Below are 17,999 nucleotides of genomic sequence, written 5' to 3'. Positions count from 1 at the left end.
AACTCCCGTACTTACTTCATATTTCCTCGTTTAAATGTGTCCGTCTTGATCTGTTTGCGTAGAGAACAGCAGAAACGGATCATTTTTTGATAATGGCGTCATTTTTCATCGCTCATGTAAATAATTTTCGTCAGTACAGTTCGTTGTTCCTTGTGGTTCTATCAGTCTTATCCTGCCTTCTCATGATCGGTTTCCAGAAAGCCTCGGTTGCTTTTTTGAGCGACTAGGATTCTTCTGGTTGTAACTGGCCCCATGCATGAGTTCATATATATATATATATATATATCAGTTTGAGATGAATTACTGAGGATTAGCGTTGTTAATCTATATTTGAATTCCCTTAGCTGGGATAAGTAGGTTAAACAGGATTCAAACAGCTTCAAAACTTCGTTTTAATGAGAATTATAATGTCTGCTGAGCTCTTTGTGAAGTTTGGTAAGTGGTCAGTTTCGTGGAATTTACGAGTGAACAAAATCATCCCTTGTGGAACAAAGTCCTAGATCTTCAAGATAGGCATGAGATGGTCTCACTTAAGATAAGAAAATCCACAGAGATCTGGGTGAGAATGCTCAATGTGAAATTACCTGAAGAAAAGCCCTCCCTGAGGTCTACCTCCATTCCAAATGGCACCCCTTCACCTGTACCACAACAATTTTTTTCAGGAAAACATTCTAAACAGAACTAAACCCCTCTACAACGAGCATGGTGATACTAAAATTATGGTGTTCTGACGAAAAAAAGTGACTTTAACCGGATTGCTTCAGGGATCATTATCCTAGCTGAAAAACGCAAGGGTGAGGGTAGGTTGGCTGAATTTAAGCAAACGGTTTGTTTCAGTAAGGTGAACGAAACCACGCCACTACAACCTACATTCTGATTCGAATTTGTCAAAGAAAAGATGATGCTGCGTTGAGCTTTCGTTGTCAGATTCACTCCATATTTTGATGCTTATTGCCTGGCACTCAGTTTTGTAAACTCTGCAAATGCCTGCTAAACTTTCTCCAATTTTACGAAATTTGGATATGTTGTTCCAGTCTCAAGCATAGTGACATATCATAACGGTGTGAAAACAAATTGCTTGAACCCTGGAGGAGAATCACGATACTCCCGATAGTAACCATCGGGATTAAGCGTGTGATGTGGAATAACTACCTAATTGAATGAGAAGCGCGTTTTTGGAGCATCTTTTCACTTTTTCTTTTCTTTTCACTTTTTTTTCACATTTCAACGTCCCATAATTCCGTATTGGATTATGAAACCAAGCGAACTTACCAGTTTTAATTTTCCTAAGCATTCATTACAAAAGTAGCTTTTGATCGCGTCAAACAGTGTAACTTTTCGCGCCTCAAAATTCACTCATTGAACACTAGTCGACATGGATTTTTATTATTTTACAAGTAATTGTTGTCATGGGATAGGTCAGTCATACATTTTGTTGGTTTTCTTTCCTAAGTACGAAAATGATTCCCCAGTCATCACGACTGGGGTTCGTGAGGGCTGGTCAAAACCTGTAAGTTCATGCAGTCTATGGACGTTTCAGTAGTTCGTGAGCAACGTGGTTCAGTGAAGCACACTACTACATATAGATTCAAAACTCCATAGGAACATTTGGCTCACTTTCGTACGCACTGGCACTGTGCGCGCAGTGTTTGGCAAACAATGTATGTATCTTGTTCTGTTCTTGTTTCAATACCAATCCTAATACCATGTGGCACTGCGTAGGCATAGACTGGAAGGACGTATGCGTCAAGGTTGTCACAAGTCTGGCTCAAGGTCACATATAGGAAATCGATCGGTAGCATGCTGTACACAAGTGCACCACTGGTAAGTTGTCCAACGTGCAAAGTGCTTCCCTTGTTTTGCATATTTTGGCAAGCTCGTATGTCATAGTTACATTTTTTGCCATTTTTACATTTACATTTTTTTGTGGCATTTTCTGCCCTTTTAGGAGGTCGAGGCGGTCTTACGTGCCCAAGAAATGCTACGAAATTTGATCGATCGTGCCAATACGCAGCTGGAGTAAGCAAACTGTAGATTTAGTTGGATTTTTTAATACAGCTCCCAAATCGATGCCTGATTCATTTTTTCCACAGTTTAAACCGTAGAGTTACGGATCTTCCCGGTTCAAAGCTGGTGGTCTGAATCAGCGAAATGTGATAAGACTTAGGGGTATTCGTAGACATTTTGCGGAAAACAGAAGGGAGTTTAGTGAGACTAAGTTGGCAAAACATCTGTCAGTTAAGCTCTGTGGTTCGTTTTCACGCTCTAGTGTGTCTTTTCGTTCATAGTGCATTGTTGATGTCGGTGTTTCAAGATATGTCAGACTGTTTTCCAATAAGTTACCTCAAAGTCCAAGGGACGCCTGGAAAGTAGCAACGTACAACCGACTGTAAAAGTCACATGTCGGATCCATCGGTAACGGAGATTCACAATTCTCATTCGAGAGGTTGTTTGAGCAACGTATTCATTCATCGGTTACCAACCGGAAGCGGAATTTCATCATCTTATGGATTGTTTCTGTTGATAAAGAAAGGAACTTATTTGCTGAGGAATTTGGTGAGTTAAAACAAAATATCGTAGATCGTAATCTAGGTTTTCAATGAAGACATATGGTTTGAAATGGTATGGGCATGTCCCGATAAACTAGATTCTGTTCTTTATCAACCGTCGATTTGAAGTCAAATGTGTAACCTACCAACCCAACTTCATACCTTTCTTTAGACTCAATCGTGCAGCTCAACACGAGATGGAGGTAGATCTGAAAAACAAATTCACCGCGCAACAACTAGATGAAACCGCGGTTGGAATGAAAAACAGCTCAGCTGGGGTGCACTACTACGAAGGAGTGGAAAATATTGAGCAATGGTGAGTTTTCATTGGAGGGAGATTTAACTGTTGGGCAGTTGAACATTGGTCAGATTTTAGACCTCTCCGCATTCACTTACTATCCAGTAAGTGTACTTCCTTTCAGGAACGGCCGGTAGTTGGCTTTACATTCAGGGACTGGACAAAGTATGGTTACACCTGTTGATGGAAGGACACCTAGAGTTTTCATAAAGGAAACCACTCACAAATTTGCTGAAAACTCTTCCAGGACACCTAGAGTTCTGTTTCAACCCGCTACGGGAAGGAGGTGCGATAAGCCCTTCTCAGAAGTACTCTCAACAAGATGAACTGTTCCAAATGCAGCTGTGACGTATCACCGCAAACTGTTTATGTTGTTGTCACCAGACAGGAAGTTGGAATCTTTGAAAGTGTTTCAAAACCAGACGAGGATTTAATGAATCTGTCGTAACCAGACCTTACCGAAAACAGAAAATGTCATATCATGTTCACCTTCCCAGGACCGCTGATCTATATGATGGCCAAACAGTGGTGTGCAGAGTGACGCTGAACGATATACTCAATCAGAGGTGACAACCGTACCGAGCTGTTCTCTGATACCGATATCCATAGTATTTATTCATTATAAATGCTGTCTTTGATACAGTCGACAGTTTTCTTCAAAAAAGAAACAAATAATTCAATGTTCACTTCCGAAATGAGTTTGTAAAAACCAAGTAAATTCCCTAGACCTAGAATGACTGTTCAACAGGAATGGGTGATGGGTTTTCAGCATGATGACACAAAAATAGCAGAAGCCGTAAATGTACCGATAAGCGGAACTAGCTGACTCACTCCCAGAAGGAATCTTCTTAAGGTCAGATAGAATCCGGTAAGGAAACATCAGCATGTACTTTAGGTCGTGTACAATGAGATGACGCTGGGCGGGCACTGGTGCAGACGGTTCTATGATTTGTGTGCAAACAGCAAACACCATGAAGGGTAGAGAATGTTTACAAACAATGAGCCCCACAATGAAGAAACATAGTGCGCACTGAAGAACCCTACCCTGTGGCATGTATAACCTTTTTGGATTCACAAGTCGTTGTAAATATTCCCCTATGCGACCGAAACCGAGATTGCTCTGGTTCATCCGATGAACCCTGCTGATGGTATCACGGCTTTCCAAACAAAGTGAGACGTGCATGTTGTCTGAATAAAACCAGGTTTTCCAGACGTGACGACAACAATTGCTGTACATCCATTCTTGGCGGTTTATCCGGTTGACGTTAACCTGGTCACCAAGCTTGGCAAATAGCCTACAAATGTTTCGTCACCAATCAAGAGGATATCACTAGTACGCGAATGATGATGTCACCTGGATTGGTGACACAACGTTTGCAAGCCAGTTGCCAAGCTCAGAATGCTTATCAACAACCGCCTGAACAGCCAGCAATGAACCCACCCAAGGAACTAATATTCCCTTACATACATGCTGAAGAACCCTACTAGCAGGTTATCATACTTCCCGAAATAAAAAAGAAACGAATGGATATTACTCGATATCGTTGATGGAGTGGACACGCTGTTGATGTTCAGACATAACGGCATAACAACACGTTGGTCATCATCATCATCTTCATTGTCAGCTGTAATAACCGCGTACTCGTCGTACAGTGGTTAATAAAACAATTTACCAGCGCCAGACATAAACATTGCATTCCATAAATTACATCTAAACTATGAGTGGTGTTCAATGTCGGAAAAATTGCATCATTCATGGAATTCACTGGCTTGAATGCTATGTCGAAACTACCTGCTTGTGTCTTGGTCGTGTGCAGTACAACGGTAGTAAGACGTTTATCGCGCTATCAACTAAACTCTGACAGTGCTACTCATTTAAGCGTTTGAAATATGCAGTTGGAGTTGGTCGAGACCGATTCAACAACAAATTTGCTTTCCGCTATTTACAAGACGATGAGTTTGACGGTCTCGTTCCAGTCAGTTCACTGAATTCAGTTCCTTCTGGAAGGTACTGCATATCATGTGATGGTTTATTGAGTGCTGTGCAGGCTTTGTTGGTTGTGCTCGTCAATGTATTTTTAGCAATGTGCCGGCTACCTTGATACGATTTATAACACTGCTGCTAGACTACTAATAATGTAATGTTATAATCACAAAGCTAATAACCTATAGCTCCAGATGAATGGCAGGTAATTTCTCCTGCTTCGTTAAACTGTTTACCGAGTTTGGTACAAGCTTTGCAAGCTTACGTCACCATTCGAGGAGACATTGTGTCCTCATTGTGACTAATCCAAGGTAGGGACTGTCCAATGAATGCCGCTGATACGCATCTAGTGTCCCTTGGCCGCTGTCATCACAGCCTGATTCAAAGTGATGCTGATTAACTTACCATTCGGACACAAGCCAACTCCGGTTGATTATCCATGCCCAGTTTGGCGAACGCATCAGTAACGAACTTCCGATTCTCTTTAACCATGAGAATGAGCTGTAGCATGACCAGCTGCTTGCTCGTTCGACTCAGTTTTCTCCACAAGCTTTTCAAGAAGTCAAGCTACAAAAAATTACTCGTCGTCTGTTGACTCGATTAGATTCCTAGCAATCATAGACTCTGTAACACCGGTTTTCACGACAGTCCTGTCTTTTCCTTTCACCCACGGAGTCAGTCAATCAGTTCCGGAAACCTGGAATCAACACGTACACAACATCGTTAGTCGCAGTCGGGCTGAGCGAGCGGCCAGTAGAAAATTGCGAGAGGACATTGGAAACAATCTGGCACAAATCGGCCAGTTCTTGGCCGAACGCTGGGCCGACGTGAATGCCGCGTTAGCACAACGAATTCGGGAGGTGACTGATGCTCGTAACCAAATCCAAGCCAGCCTGGGACATGTGAGTTGAGATTGTTTCCAGTAAGAGCCCGCTAATTTAGTGTGAGTTGTTTAGGTTAGGTTTATAACTCACTAAAAAATCCTCAATATTCTTTTCATTCAATGATTCTTTTTCTTATAATGGATTGAAGCATTCACATCGGATGTGTTTATAAGTATGTGATATGGTTTAAACTTCTCTAGCTATTCCATCTTGGATCGGCCGCAAAATCTAAAATTTCTCCTCTTCAAAACATGAACATTCATGTATGATACTAGATGGTTAATCCGGATACCAAGACGATTTGCTAAAATGCAATGCTAAAAAGTAAAACGAACCAAAGTTAAGCCCATGTTGTGGGTCGCTCAGACTCCGGTGCACGTTAGAGCAGAGGTAAAGTCATACGGATGAAATAATTTCTTTGTTATCCCTTCCTTCTCGTTTAATAGAAAGCACACATGGCCATATGAGAAAAGGTTTCTCACGTTGAACAAACTAGGTAGTACAATCAATGAAGTGGAATTTCGCACAGACCACCACTCCTGACCCCCGACATGATTGTGACAGAAAGTGTGGAGAACAACCACGCTTCGAAAGGCTTAGTTTGAAGGGTGATGAGAAGGGCAACTGAAAATTTCGCGTAATGCTGAGACCTGATAAGTTGCTGTGATGTTTCTCAAGTGAGTTGCCCACTCAAACACAGTTCGTCTAATAGTTCTGTTGTGCAAAGTTGGCATAACAGATGCATTTCCAGTGGTTCTGAATCACCTATGTAATTTCCTTTTGTGGTTGCAGTGTTTTGAGCGGGGAAACAACTCTAGACCGTGTTACTTTGAGTAGATGTGTGCATATATGTCTATTGAAAATACGAATAGGACACCAACACTCTCCGTTCATAGCAACTTGGGGGGTCCTGGCAAATTACACCGGATCTTGTGGACGGTCAAAACCGAGAGGAACAACATTTAGGATTAGGCGCTAGCAAATAGTTCTACTCAGGGCACACTAAATCAAAATAAGAATCTACGAATGAAATTCTATTTGTCTATCAAGGCGAATGCATCTGAGTTCCGGCATCACCAATTCTTTTCGTCACTGCCAATGCACTTCGGAAATTCTGGTTTTCGGAAATTACCATTTCCATTACCAAGATGGAGACTTGGGCGTTCCGTGATTCCAAAGTCTGCGTCGTAAATGGTAAATGTCAGTAGGCGCGATTGGATAAACCAAGCCCATCGTAACAGAACAGCGCTTGACCTGATGGAGTGCCAAATATGTCTAGAATGGACTGAATGTAGAAATGAATAGTTTTGGGTTGAATAACCTAATTCTATCGTTGATAAAGGGCAAACACACATTATGATGAACGTATCTGAGTAACATCGGTTACCTTTTCTGGATCGAGATATCTCAGTAATTAAGGCGTCAGATTACAATCCAGCAAGTCCGTGGTTCGAATCCAACCTCACTATCAAGATTGCTTCTGTCTAGGCTTGGGCAACGTGGCAATATCCCAAGCCTCGTGCCTCCTTCCTGTCAACTGGTTAGAGTTAGTACGCTGTAGTCGACTGAAACATAAAGAGACGCCCGTATAAGTTTTCAAAACACAACTCTTTGGCCCATGATGAATTAGGGATGATGCTGGTGGTCACAAGGCCTGTAAATTGCAGCCAGCGGGACACTGAACCACTAAGCAAGACACATATCTCTCCATCCTGCCGACAAGATTATCATATATATATATATATATATTTTGATATCAGAAATACACCAGCACACAATCACAAATGAAAAATTTTGGACGATGTTCCTTACAGGGATGAATGACGTAAGTTGGTTCTAATTAATTGCTAAATGGTCCGATGCTTATTTCAACTAAATTTCGTTCGACAGACGTTGCAAGAGATCTTCGACACGGAACGCGAAATCGAAGCTCTGAAAGATGCTATTCGAGCCAAAGAAGCCTACTTGAAAACGGCTACAAGTCGACTCAACATTCGTCTCCGACGTCCAGGCATGGAACACGTATGTGATGCAGCCCAAATGCAGTAAGTTGTCATCGTTTGAGCGACCACTTTCCAATGTGCATTCATCCACTTGGACACGCCTACCGAGAAAATACATAATAACGGCCGTAATACGGTCCTAACAGTTAAGTCCCCATAATTTGCACCAAGGCTAGTTCACCATATCACATACAGCTTCATAGGTAACACGTAGGTGAACGAGAACCAATATCGGTCGACTGACTGACCACCCTGAGCACTGGATGCGTAACGCACCGGGTCACTCCGAGTTCGAACGACACAATTTGAAGTCAGTAGTCATGACTGGAATAGGTGGACACCTGGGTCCTCGACAAGTCTTATCAAGTAGTTGAATGATGAGGGACGGGTAAGGGTGAAAATGTTCCTGGGAATGCAACTGACAACTGCCGAGTTATTGAGGTTAGTTTGAACTCTATGTTTTGGCTGCTATGTGAATCGAAGTCATCCACTCCGAAACGATGACACCAGAACCGCATTACCACATGACATTTGATCTTTAATCGTTGATCAAAACGACCGTATATTCTGTCACAAAGAGAGATCTCATGTGCCGTGGTCCCAAACTGTACACACACACACACACACAATTCTCTCATTGTAGACTCAAATGTGAGGTGGCTCAGCTCAAAGATACGATTCGACAACTGAACGAACAACTGTGCCGCGCACAAGATGTGCTGCAAGAACTGCTTCGACTCCGCAGTGCCAAAGAAGCCGAACTGGCCGTGAAGAACAACAGCATTTTCATTGATCGCGAAAAGTGTCTGGCCCTGCGAAGTAACTGGCCTGGTGGACCGACAGCAAAGGCCTCCCACGGAGCACCATGCCCCTGCATCTCATCCGACATTTCGTCTGCTGCCACCAAGATTTGCGCCTGCTAATACTTTCGAATGCCCCCAGCTTCAGTCAAAAGCGATTCGAGTATCTTATCTACTTGGAACACCCGCATAGACCACCTGTCGTCGCTGTGTATGCTTGTCGTACATCCATCGCGACGTATGTTTTGTTTTCAAATACCTCACCTACTGCTCTATTAATCACGCATATGACCGTATGGTGAAGTCGTGAACGATAAACCTATTGTACGAGTGTCATGCGTTTTGTACCAACCAGCAAATGAGCAATGTGGTATAGGGGTTGTTAGGAATTTACTGCAAACATCACCAAATGATCATACATGACCACAGCTTGTTCACGATAGGCCATCTCGATGTTTTTCCTGGGTTGATGTCGTAGGAATATTAAATTTCCCATGCACATCTGAGGATTACTTAATGCTGACTAAGAGTGTGCTCTAATTCGGCCGATTATACGAATTAGTGTGCGAAGGTAGCGAACTCCCAAGTAGGATATTCGATTTGGCATTACTGTACTCTCCAAAACCCCAATTCTCGCTTAATAAGTACGGTTAGAGCTGACTGAGTGTGTCTGAAAATTTGCGGTTCAGACAACATTAGAGGAAGCACAGGGATTCTGTTCCTCCAAATTCCCAAGCTCACTTTGAGATAAGCAATTTATTGATGGTTTATTCGTGCAACAGCCACACAACATGTATAAAATTCAACTGAATCTGTAGTCACGGCCAATGTACCTTCACAGGCGTCCGAATATTACCAGAAAATCGACATTCCGTCGTGTCACTGGCTCTCAACTTCGTTCATTTCTGAAGCATCAGACACATTTTCGAAGCGTTGAAGATTTTCTATCCATGTCATTAGTGGGGATAAACCGTGTTCAGAGAGATAAGGAAGAAGAAAGAGGAATTGTTCAAATTTCAGAATGACAAACTGGTAAACCGGCGAGTTTTTTTTATAATTATACCCATTCACTGAATACACTGAATATGGGGGAGGGAAATTCTCTCAGAAGATTAGTGAACCACCTTACTGCCCCGTGTGCTTCTATTAGTGCACAGGTAGTGGTGATAGCCATAATACAAATCAGAAGGTGCATGTGCACTAATAGAAGTTTTTAGTATTTCTGTGACACGTATAAAAATAAATACAGTGCGAGGATGGGAGCAAGTCAAAAAGGGAACTTATCGGATGCGAGAGTCCCTTGGTGGAAGCCCGGACGGCGGGAACGTGTTTTCCTCCGCAGTTCGACTGCTACACGTACTCCATGGTTGTCCGTGGACTTGCGGAGAGGTTGACGTCCCGCGCCCTGCGCGCGCGCGAGTCTGTGTGTCTTGACTGGGTTTGGTTTCTCTTTATGTAGGTCCCAGTGCGTAAATGTGGGCGCGTCGGCACATGATTGGTCGCTACGCTGACTAGGCGGTGCAGACAATCGATGTCCGATGAGTCAGCTTAATGCGACGTGTTTGTGCGTATGAGAAAAAAAGACAAGCCTCGCGATCCAGTGAGCGGCTGAGTTGAACAGTCAAGTATGTGGGTGACTGGGTCGCTACAAGATCACGCATCGTTCATAGTCACATCAGCTTCGTTTGAATAATCGTCCTCCTGTCCACGCGCAATCATCCTGGTGAGTTGACTGTTTGACAACTTCATATAGTGGGAAGTGCACCTAACTAGCATCTCCTGTAACGAACACGTAGTTCATGCAGTCAGTCAATCAATCAAGCTGTGCAAACCACTTGCTTCCATACTAAATGATCTGAAAGTGAGATTCAACTAGGGCTGGGCAGAAGCACTCACCGGGCAATGAACCTCACACAAAAGTCCGTGTAATCGATCAAATATGGTACCAGTTTAGTTGCTACTGAATTATTTCGTCTTAGAAAGTAACGGCTCACACTAGCTGTGATGTCGCTGCTTCCTAGATGAACGGTAATTGATTCCTCAGCAGAACAGGCAAACAACGACCAGGTTCAAAATGTAACCCGTTAAACAGACTACAAAATGAGTGCCTACCCAAAAGCGCAATGACTATGCCTTCCGCTATGCCGACAAAACACTAGGCAAGTCACTTGTCCAGCTAGAAGTCGGTGAGTGAGATTGCGATCCAAATATCGTGACTGAGTCGATTCTTGAGTGGTTGAGTAAATCTTCTGCCTCAGGGATGACTTGGTAGCCTCATGTACCTGCGTGATGCTAAATTTAAAAATAGACTAGCTGACTATTTTCCAGTTGGATGGACTGGCGATTTCGCCTTGAAAAACCATTAAATGAGTCCCTTTCAAAAGCTTTCAATCTCAAGGAAGCTTCCGTTGAAAATGGGAATATAGACAGCTCCCAGTTGACTCGTTCATCTGTAGTGCCATTTAGATGCCTAGCTGCCGTGCCACCCGAAGGAAGCAAGAGGATTGGAATACAGACAGGGTGCCTAAGGCTAGACAGGAACAACCGACATGCTGAGGTTTTATTGCACAAGTCATCATACACTACCTAGAAGGATGCCGAAAACACATAGACACTTCACAACCGGTTTCGCTCTTCCTGGAGCTCGTCAGCTAGCCAGAGTCCCTCAATCCTTGTTAATCTCATGTTCTACTTGAACGCGAATTTGAAAGATTGAGAAAAATATTCTCAGCTGCATGCGGATGAGGTTGTGACGGCACACTCCACCGAATCCATTCCATGGTCTCTTTTATGATGGTTCGCTCCAGTTGAATGTGCTGCATCAGGTCCTCGGATGTTCCGTTTAGAATAACATTCGAAGTACGTTCTGTTTACACGAAACAAACTCTTCAGAAGTTAAACCCTTTGGTAAACAGCTGTGTCAAAAACAAACTGGTCAAGATCCAATCACACTCCCGTGCACTCAACTATGTCATTCACCCACCAGAAGCCGCGTCCATTCCTTCAGTGAAATGTGAAATGGAAGGTTATGTAGGAGGTGATGGTTGATACGTCCAATTGTTCGGTACCGAATACGGCGGATTTTTGGTAAGCTAAGTTGGCGTTGTTGTGGCAGGTTTGCTCTAATTAACATTTTGAAATACCCCGAAGACTAAATCGAATATGCTTCGCAACTACCGCCTTATGTTCCAGTTGGCAGGAGGCTCGAGATTTAAGGTACTGACAAAAAGTGCCAAGTTTTAGCTTCTTGAGAACTCTTCGACAGCTCAGGACCGGATTCGTAACTCTATGGGCTAATCAAGTAGGCTTAATCTCGGAGTTTCCGTCAACCCGATCTTCTACTTGAACCCAAATTGCACGCGATTCAGCTGGATTTATTAGTGCCTCACGTCAAAGCCACATTAGTTCGCAAATGATTTTCATACATATGGTCCTACGACTCATCTCTAGGTACAAATACTCCAGTATTATTGGAGTGCGATACCTCGTGCCATTCAGTTGGGATCCGCATAATATGTCAGGCGTTCTGTAGTACCGTTCGGCTAAGTATCGCAGCGAGTTTACATTTAAAGTGAATCACGAGTCACTCAACCATCCACTCAAGCATCCATCAAACGTGTCGTTCACGTCATGCTATCTGAGTAAGGGTTTTTAGGAAGTAAAGTACCGTACACCAATCGCCGATTCGACAATCAAGCAGCCGAACAGCGTAGAGTGATGATAATCGTTCGAACGGGTATCCATGCCATAGAAACAAGATCAAACCACAACTCAACGCCGAAAACACAACCTAGACTCAACTTTCAAACTGATCTTTTTGTATTTTGGTATTCACCTGTTCAAGATAAACAAAGTGTGCTGTTGTATATCTTTGTAATCTACTACTCATAAGGTTGCTGAAAATCCGTCGACAGCCCACGAGAACAGCCTGAGAACATCATAAACGAGAGATTTAGCTGGGTTCCAGGTGAGTCTCTTGAAAAAACCAAATTAGTTTGCAAATTAATGTATATTCGCGAATTTCGTGCAATTTGGTTTCAAGTAGAACATAAGGTTGACGGAAACCCGGGGACTGCGCCTACCTGCTGAGCCCAAAGTGGAAGGGCGAAACCGGTCGTGGGCTGTCGACGGATTTTCAGCAACCTTATGAGTAGTAGATTACAAAGATATACAACAGCACACTTTGTTTATCTTGAACAGGTGAATACCAAAATACAAAAAGATCAGTGAAGGTGTGCTCTTGCCTGGTGAATCTTCTCCACGCGGTGTTTTTCTGGAAGTGGGATTGCAGTTTGCCACAACATTCACGTACTGTTTGCTCGCAAAGTTCACCTGCGCCAAGTTGTATGAAACTAGATATCCGTTGAACCAAAGTGATTCTAGTGCTGATGACGATCAAGTAAGTGGAGGTCATTCTTCCTCTCCAATATAATCAAGACACAAGGAGTACTGAAAGCGGTATCGTTGCTCAAGAGACGTTACTAACTTGTTGCCAACAGTGTGAAGAGATAAACGGCCACAGACTTGAGCTAACAGGTCGCTTTACTGATGTCATCGGGCAACTGGTTGTTCAGAGCCATCAACTGGGGTATGCATGATATACGGCGTGCCTTACTGTGTGCAAACATGTATCTACTAAGACGGCAATCTAATCCTGAACGATCCTAGTGAACAGTTGTTGTGCACGTGTGTTGTACACGTGTAAAGTCATCCTGACGAGGTCGTAGCCATTCATCTCAAATTTAGTTAGGCACAGAAAAGACGATTCGTCATGTTAGAACACGACGGAAACCACGGTTATATGTGGCAAAGCAACACGAACAACCCTCAGGTTTTCCGCTAAAAGTCTATCGTATCCCTGAATGTACTTTGCGACGATGCACATGTTACTCACGAACACACGCAACATTGACAGATGTCCTGATGTCAACGGTGTTCAATGATTCTCTCCACAATATATATATATATATATATATATATGCATACATGCATATGTTTATACATACACATGTTTATAAACAAAAGAAGCTTTAACGACTGGGTTGTACTTGTGAATAAACGTTTGTTGCACCACGGTCGCCGAGGAGGATAAAAGTACCAGGTTGATTATTCGTCGAAAGTAGCACTCACAAAAATGCCACCCTACTTGTGAAAGGCAGAAGGCCTTCGCTGCGGAGTTGTTTATTAGAAAACACCAACTGGACAGTTACAGGCTATTGGACCGGGAAGCAAAACTCTCGTATGCATCTTGTTTACAAAAACTGAATATCCATCTTCTCCTTGAACGCGTCTTCCTGAGTTGGTTCAGTGATACTTTCACTGAATTGCAGCAATTTCTCTATTGACTCACAAAAACGCCACCCTACTTGTGAAAGGCAGAAGGCCTTCGCTGCGGAGTTGTTTATTAGAAAACACCAACTGGACAGTTACAGGCTATTGGACCGGGAAGCAAAACTCTCGTATGCATCTTGTTTACAAAAACTGAATATCCATCTTCTCATTGAACGCATCTTCCTGAACCGTCCTAGATATTCATTGACTGCTACTCAAACGCAAGCAGATGCTACAAAGCGACTCCACAAATTTCGTAACAGATCTCACTTTTCAAGAGAAGCGAAGCGGATTTACGAGAAAACATGCTACTCGCATGCTCTATCAGCAGTATCCACCGTTGCACTGTGTGGATCAGATGTAGATTTGACGGAAAAATTGGTTGTATCGGGCAACCATCAATCCGAACATGTTCCGAACATGCCCGATAATCCTTTCGTTCGACGACTGCTCCCACTTCCTCATCCTAGATTGATTTCGCGGCCAAATGACCCAACGATATAGCTAGACGAGAAGTGGCGGTTTCTCGCGTTGTCCGTTGAGGTAACGGCGAGAATGCCAGGCCGTCTTAGGTATTGCAATCCGAATCCAGTAAAATACACGTCTCATTGTAGTGTCACAAGTGGTGAACCAGTGCATTTCGCCAGTGATGGAGAAGATGGGGAATGAAATAGATATAATTGGGTACTGGATCGTCATTAAGGCCAACTTAACTCAACTAGTATTTCGCCTATTTTAAATATATAGAACCCGAAGTCAGGCTCTAAAATTCAGAGCCCGAATCTTCAAACCACTTCAGCATAAAGACAGATTATGTATTCATTATGAAACATAGAGGATGACTAACTTACTGTGAAGAGAGACTGGCTCAGTCCGAGAGAGCTCACCGGTTGGGGTGTGAAATTACTGACTAGAAGGTTTGTGGTTTGAACCGCCATCAGTGATCTTACCTCGTTCGGTGACGAAACGTACGCAGGCTGGAAAATTCCGGTCAGCGACCACCTGATTAAAAACTGACAAACGGTGTCAGTATTCCTGTTGATTCTTCCTGTGAATCAACGGCAGTTATTCTCCTATTTGTTCCGAACACTCAGGAATAGCATGGTTCACGCCTGTTTAGTATACCGCCGTTCAACATTCCTTCTGTTTGTTCTCCGAGCTTTTGCTCCCGTTCACCCTCTTGTAGCTAATGTCAAGATTTTGCTGCCTGTCCAGCTTCGCTTGCAATTCCGTATCAGTCATACGCATTTGCAAGTTTCTGCACCGATTAATCGAACCCAGAACCCTTCGGATGGTACACAAGCGCGCTATCCGCTGCGCCAACTCGGTTTCCCTGACGGTTTTATTTTTTGTATTACCTATGTATTGAATGTGATCCGATGGTGCTTGACGTAATTTCGATTTAAACGCGGCAAAGCGCGCATTTCAATTTGACGCGTGGCATGCGCTGCTTCGTCACGCAGTCAGGTGAAGACTGCAAACAGTTTAGGCTACCTGGCGAACGTCTTCTGCGACGGTGTCCCCGTACAAAGCCTATTCACACTGTCTGACTGCCCGTATCCGGACGTTTTCATATCGTCTGGTACTAACTTGCTGTTGCTTCCAGAAAGCCCTGTTCTCCCCTGTCCATTTTTCTGCTCCTACTGATTGCGCTCTGCTTAATTCATGATGTTTATTAACCTGTTTGTTTGTAAATCCATTTCTCAATACACCATCTACTGCCGTCATCTGTCTGTTCCCACCATCTGGTAGCTCCAATCGTCATGTGAGATCCTTAGCTGCCCGGATCCGACCTTGGGCAACACTGTTGATGGGTCACCACACTTTCCGAAATACAAACCGAGTGGGAGTTACGTAATGCAATGGACACTCTCTGAATGATCAGACATACCGGCATAACACATCAGCTTCGAAAACAGTTCAGCAACTCACAGTAACAGACATAAACATTGCATTTCACAAAACATTCCATAAATTACACCCAATCTGTAACTGGTGTTCAGTGTCGGAAAAATTATATCATTCACAGACTCTCGCGGCTGAAATACACTCTCGAAATCAGCTGCATGTTGTGACTTGATCAGTCACACTACAGCGGTAGCAAAACAAGCTGGCCATTTGTCACACAATCAGCCAAACTGCGGCGTTGCCGCCATTTTAAGCATTTGAACTATGCAGCTCGAATGAATATTCGCAGTTTTAGTGGCTAGCTAATACCGATTCAATGAGAATTTCCCAGCCTTTCTCAATTATACCAGGGCGAATAGTTGACGTGGGGCAATGACCGGGTGAACCCGAAACCGAAAATGGCTCACCCCATTATGGTACCCGTACCATTGACCGGCAGTAGTGTCTGTATGTTTATACAAGCTAAATGAAAGATCCACAGCTAATTTCGTCCGGTTGTCGTTCTTCCTCAAAATGACGTGCAACGCCGCCATCCTACTGATTCGGTGGAAATAACAATGCATCTGAGAGAGACTGACAGAAAGAGGGCGTGGAAGAATATAGCACATTGGCAGTTTAATACAAAGCAGATGATGTGTGTAGGTATTTTGAAAAGAGCACACAGCCATCGAGTTAAACAATCCAATCTTACTCCGTACATCAGTCGATATCAGAAGTGGCATTCACCAAAGTAGGATGATCACCTCGTTGACTGGAATTAGTCATATCCCGAAACATGGAACAATGAATGCTCAGGGAAACAATTACACCGGCTGGAAGACTTGTTAGATAGAGGACTCCTGATAGGAGAAGGTCCATTCTTATCAATCATTAGCATTACTATTATTGTTATATCTTGTCATACAATATTAATATATACAGTTATTTTTACAAACTATATTCAAATTTAACATGTCGAATTGAAAGGAGTGGCTGGTGTACTTTCGCAACTAATTGAAAAAGGGTATACTTGGCTCCTCAGTATACGCTTGAATCAATGGATCATTTTCTTATGGCCGACGGAAGTTGAGCGAACAAAAGTTACGCCCATGTTTGGGGTCTGTCCGACTGTAATGCATGTTAGAATCAAAACCTACTGAAGATCTACGCATGAAGTTCTATTTCCCCTACACGGTAGATTGATCTGAGTTGTGTCACCACCAGGCCTATTCATGACAGTTATTGAACCTCGCAATTAAGGGTTCTCCGAGATTACCATCCCCCATTCGAAGGTGAGATACCGGCTGTTCTGTGAGTCCACTATTTGATTTGTAAAAACCTGTGTCGCGAAATGGTCAGCGTCAGTAGATGGCAACTGAGGTTGAGAAAATGGCTGTTACCGAACACGCCAAGCCCATCGTCAGAAAACTTCACTGGGCTTCATCGGGGTTGATAAACCTCATTCTGCAGTTGATGAAGTCCAAATACGATTGCATTGCGTGTGAACTTGAGTAACACCGTTTACCTTCAAGATGCCGGTTTAAGACTCTCGAAACACTCTCCTTCGGGCCCTGAAGATTAAGGAAGTGCAAAATCTACCAACGCGAAATCGAAGCTCTCAAACATGCTATTCGAGCCAAAGAAGCCTACTTGAAAACGGCTACAAGTCGACTCAACATTCGTCTCCGACGTCCAGGCATGGAACACGTATGTGATGCAGCCCAAATGCAGTAAGTTGTCATCGTTTGAGCGACCACTTTCCAATGTGCATTCATCCACTTGGACACGCCTACCAAGAAAATACATAATAACGGCCGCAATACGGTCCTAACAGTTAAGTCCCCATAATTTGCACCAAGGCTAGTTCACCATATCACATACAGCTTCATAGGTGACACGTAGGTGAACGAGAACCAATATCGGTCGACTGACTGACCACCCTGAGCACTGGATGCGTAACGCACCGGGTCACTCCGAGTTCGAACGACACAATTTGAAGTCAGTAGTCATGACTGGAATAGGTGGACACCTGGGTCCTCGACAAGTCTTATCAAGTAGTTGAATGATGAGGGACGGGTAAGGGTGAAAATGTTCCTGGGAATGCAACTGACAACTGCCGAGTTATTGAGGTTAGTTTGAACTCTATGTTTTGGCTGCTATGTGAATCGGTTATTGAGGTTTGAACTCTATGTTTTGGCTGCTATGTGAATCGAAGTCATCCACTCCGAAACGATGACACCAGAACGGCATTACCACATACATG

General features: G+C 43.4%; 2 protein-coding genes across 2 annotated transcripts in view; one reads left to right on the top strand and one right to left on the bottom strand.

Moving 5' to 3' along the window:
- Window positions 1-17,999, bottom strand: part of T265_02230 (hypothetical protein) — a gene marked incomplete at both ends in the record, with an annotated part of 67,840 nt that overhangs the window by 27,238 nt on the left and 22,603 nt on the right. Inside the window, one exon of the mRNA XM_009166418.1 lies at window positions 5,237-5,381. Within this exon, the coding sequence (XP_009164682.1) occupies window positions 5,237-5,381 (145 nt within the window). The remainder of the gene's footprint in view (window positions 1-5,236; window positions 5,382-17,999) is intronic.
- The window catches only part of T265_02229 (hypothetical protein), a gene marked incomplete at both ends in the record, with an annotated part of 51,442 nt that overhangs the window by 22,114 nt on the left and 11,329 nt on the right, over window positions 1-17,999 (top strand). Inside the window, 5 exons of the mRNA XM_009166417.1 lie at window positions 1,949-2,019; window positions 2,722-2,865; window positions 5,511-5,733; window positions 7,606-7,760; window positions 8,362-8,520. Of these exons, the coding sequence (XP_009164681.1) occupies window positions 1,949-2,019; window positions 2,722-2,865; window positions 5,511-5,733; window positions 7,606-7,760; window positions 8,362-8,520 (752 nt within the window). The remainder of the gene's footprint in view (window positions 1-1,948; window positions 2,020-2,721; window positions 2,866-5,510; window positions 5,734-7,605; window positions 7,761-8,361; window positions 8,521-17,999) is intronic.

Source organism: Opisthorchis viverrini (genome assembly GCF_000715545.1).
Source record: "Opisthorchis viverrini unplaced genomic scaffold opera_v5_27, whole genome shotgun sequence".
Taxonomy (NCBI): Eukaryota; Metazoa; Platyhelminthes; class Trematoda; order Opisthorchiida; family Opisthorchiidae; genus Opisthorchis; species Opisthorchis viverrini.
This window is presented reverse-complemented; position numbering and strand designations above follow the sequence as displayed.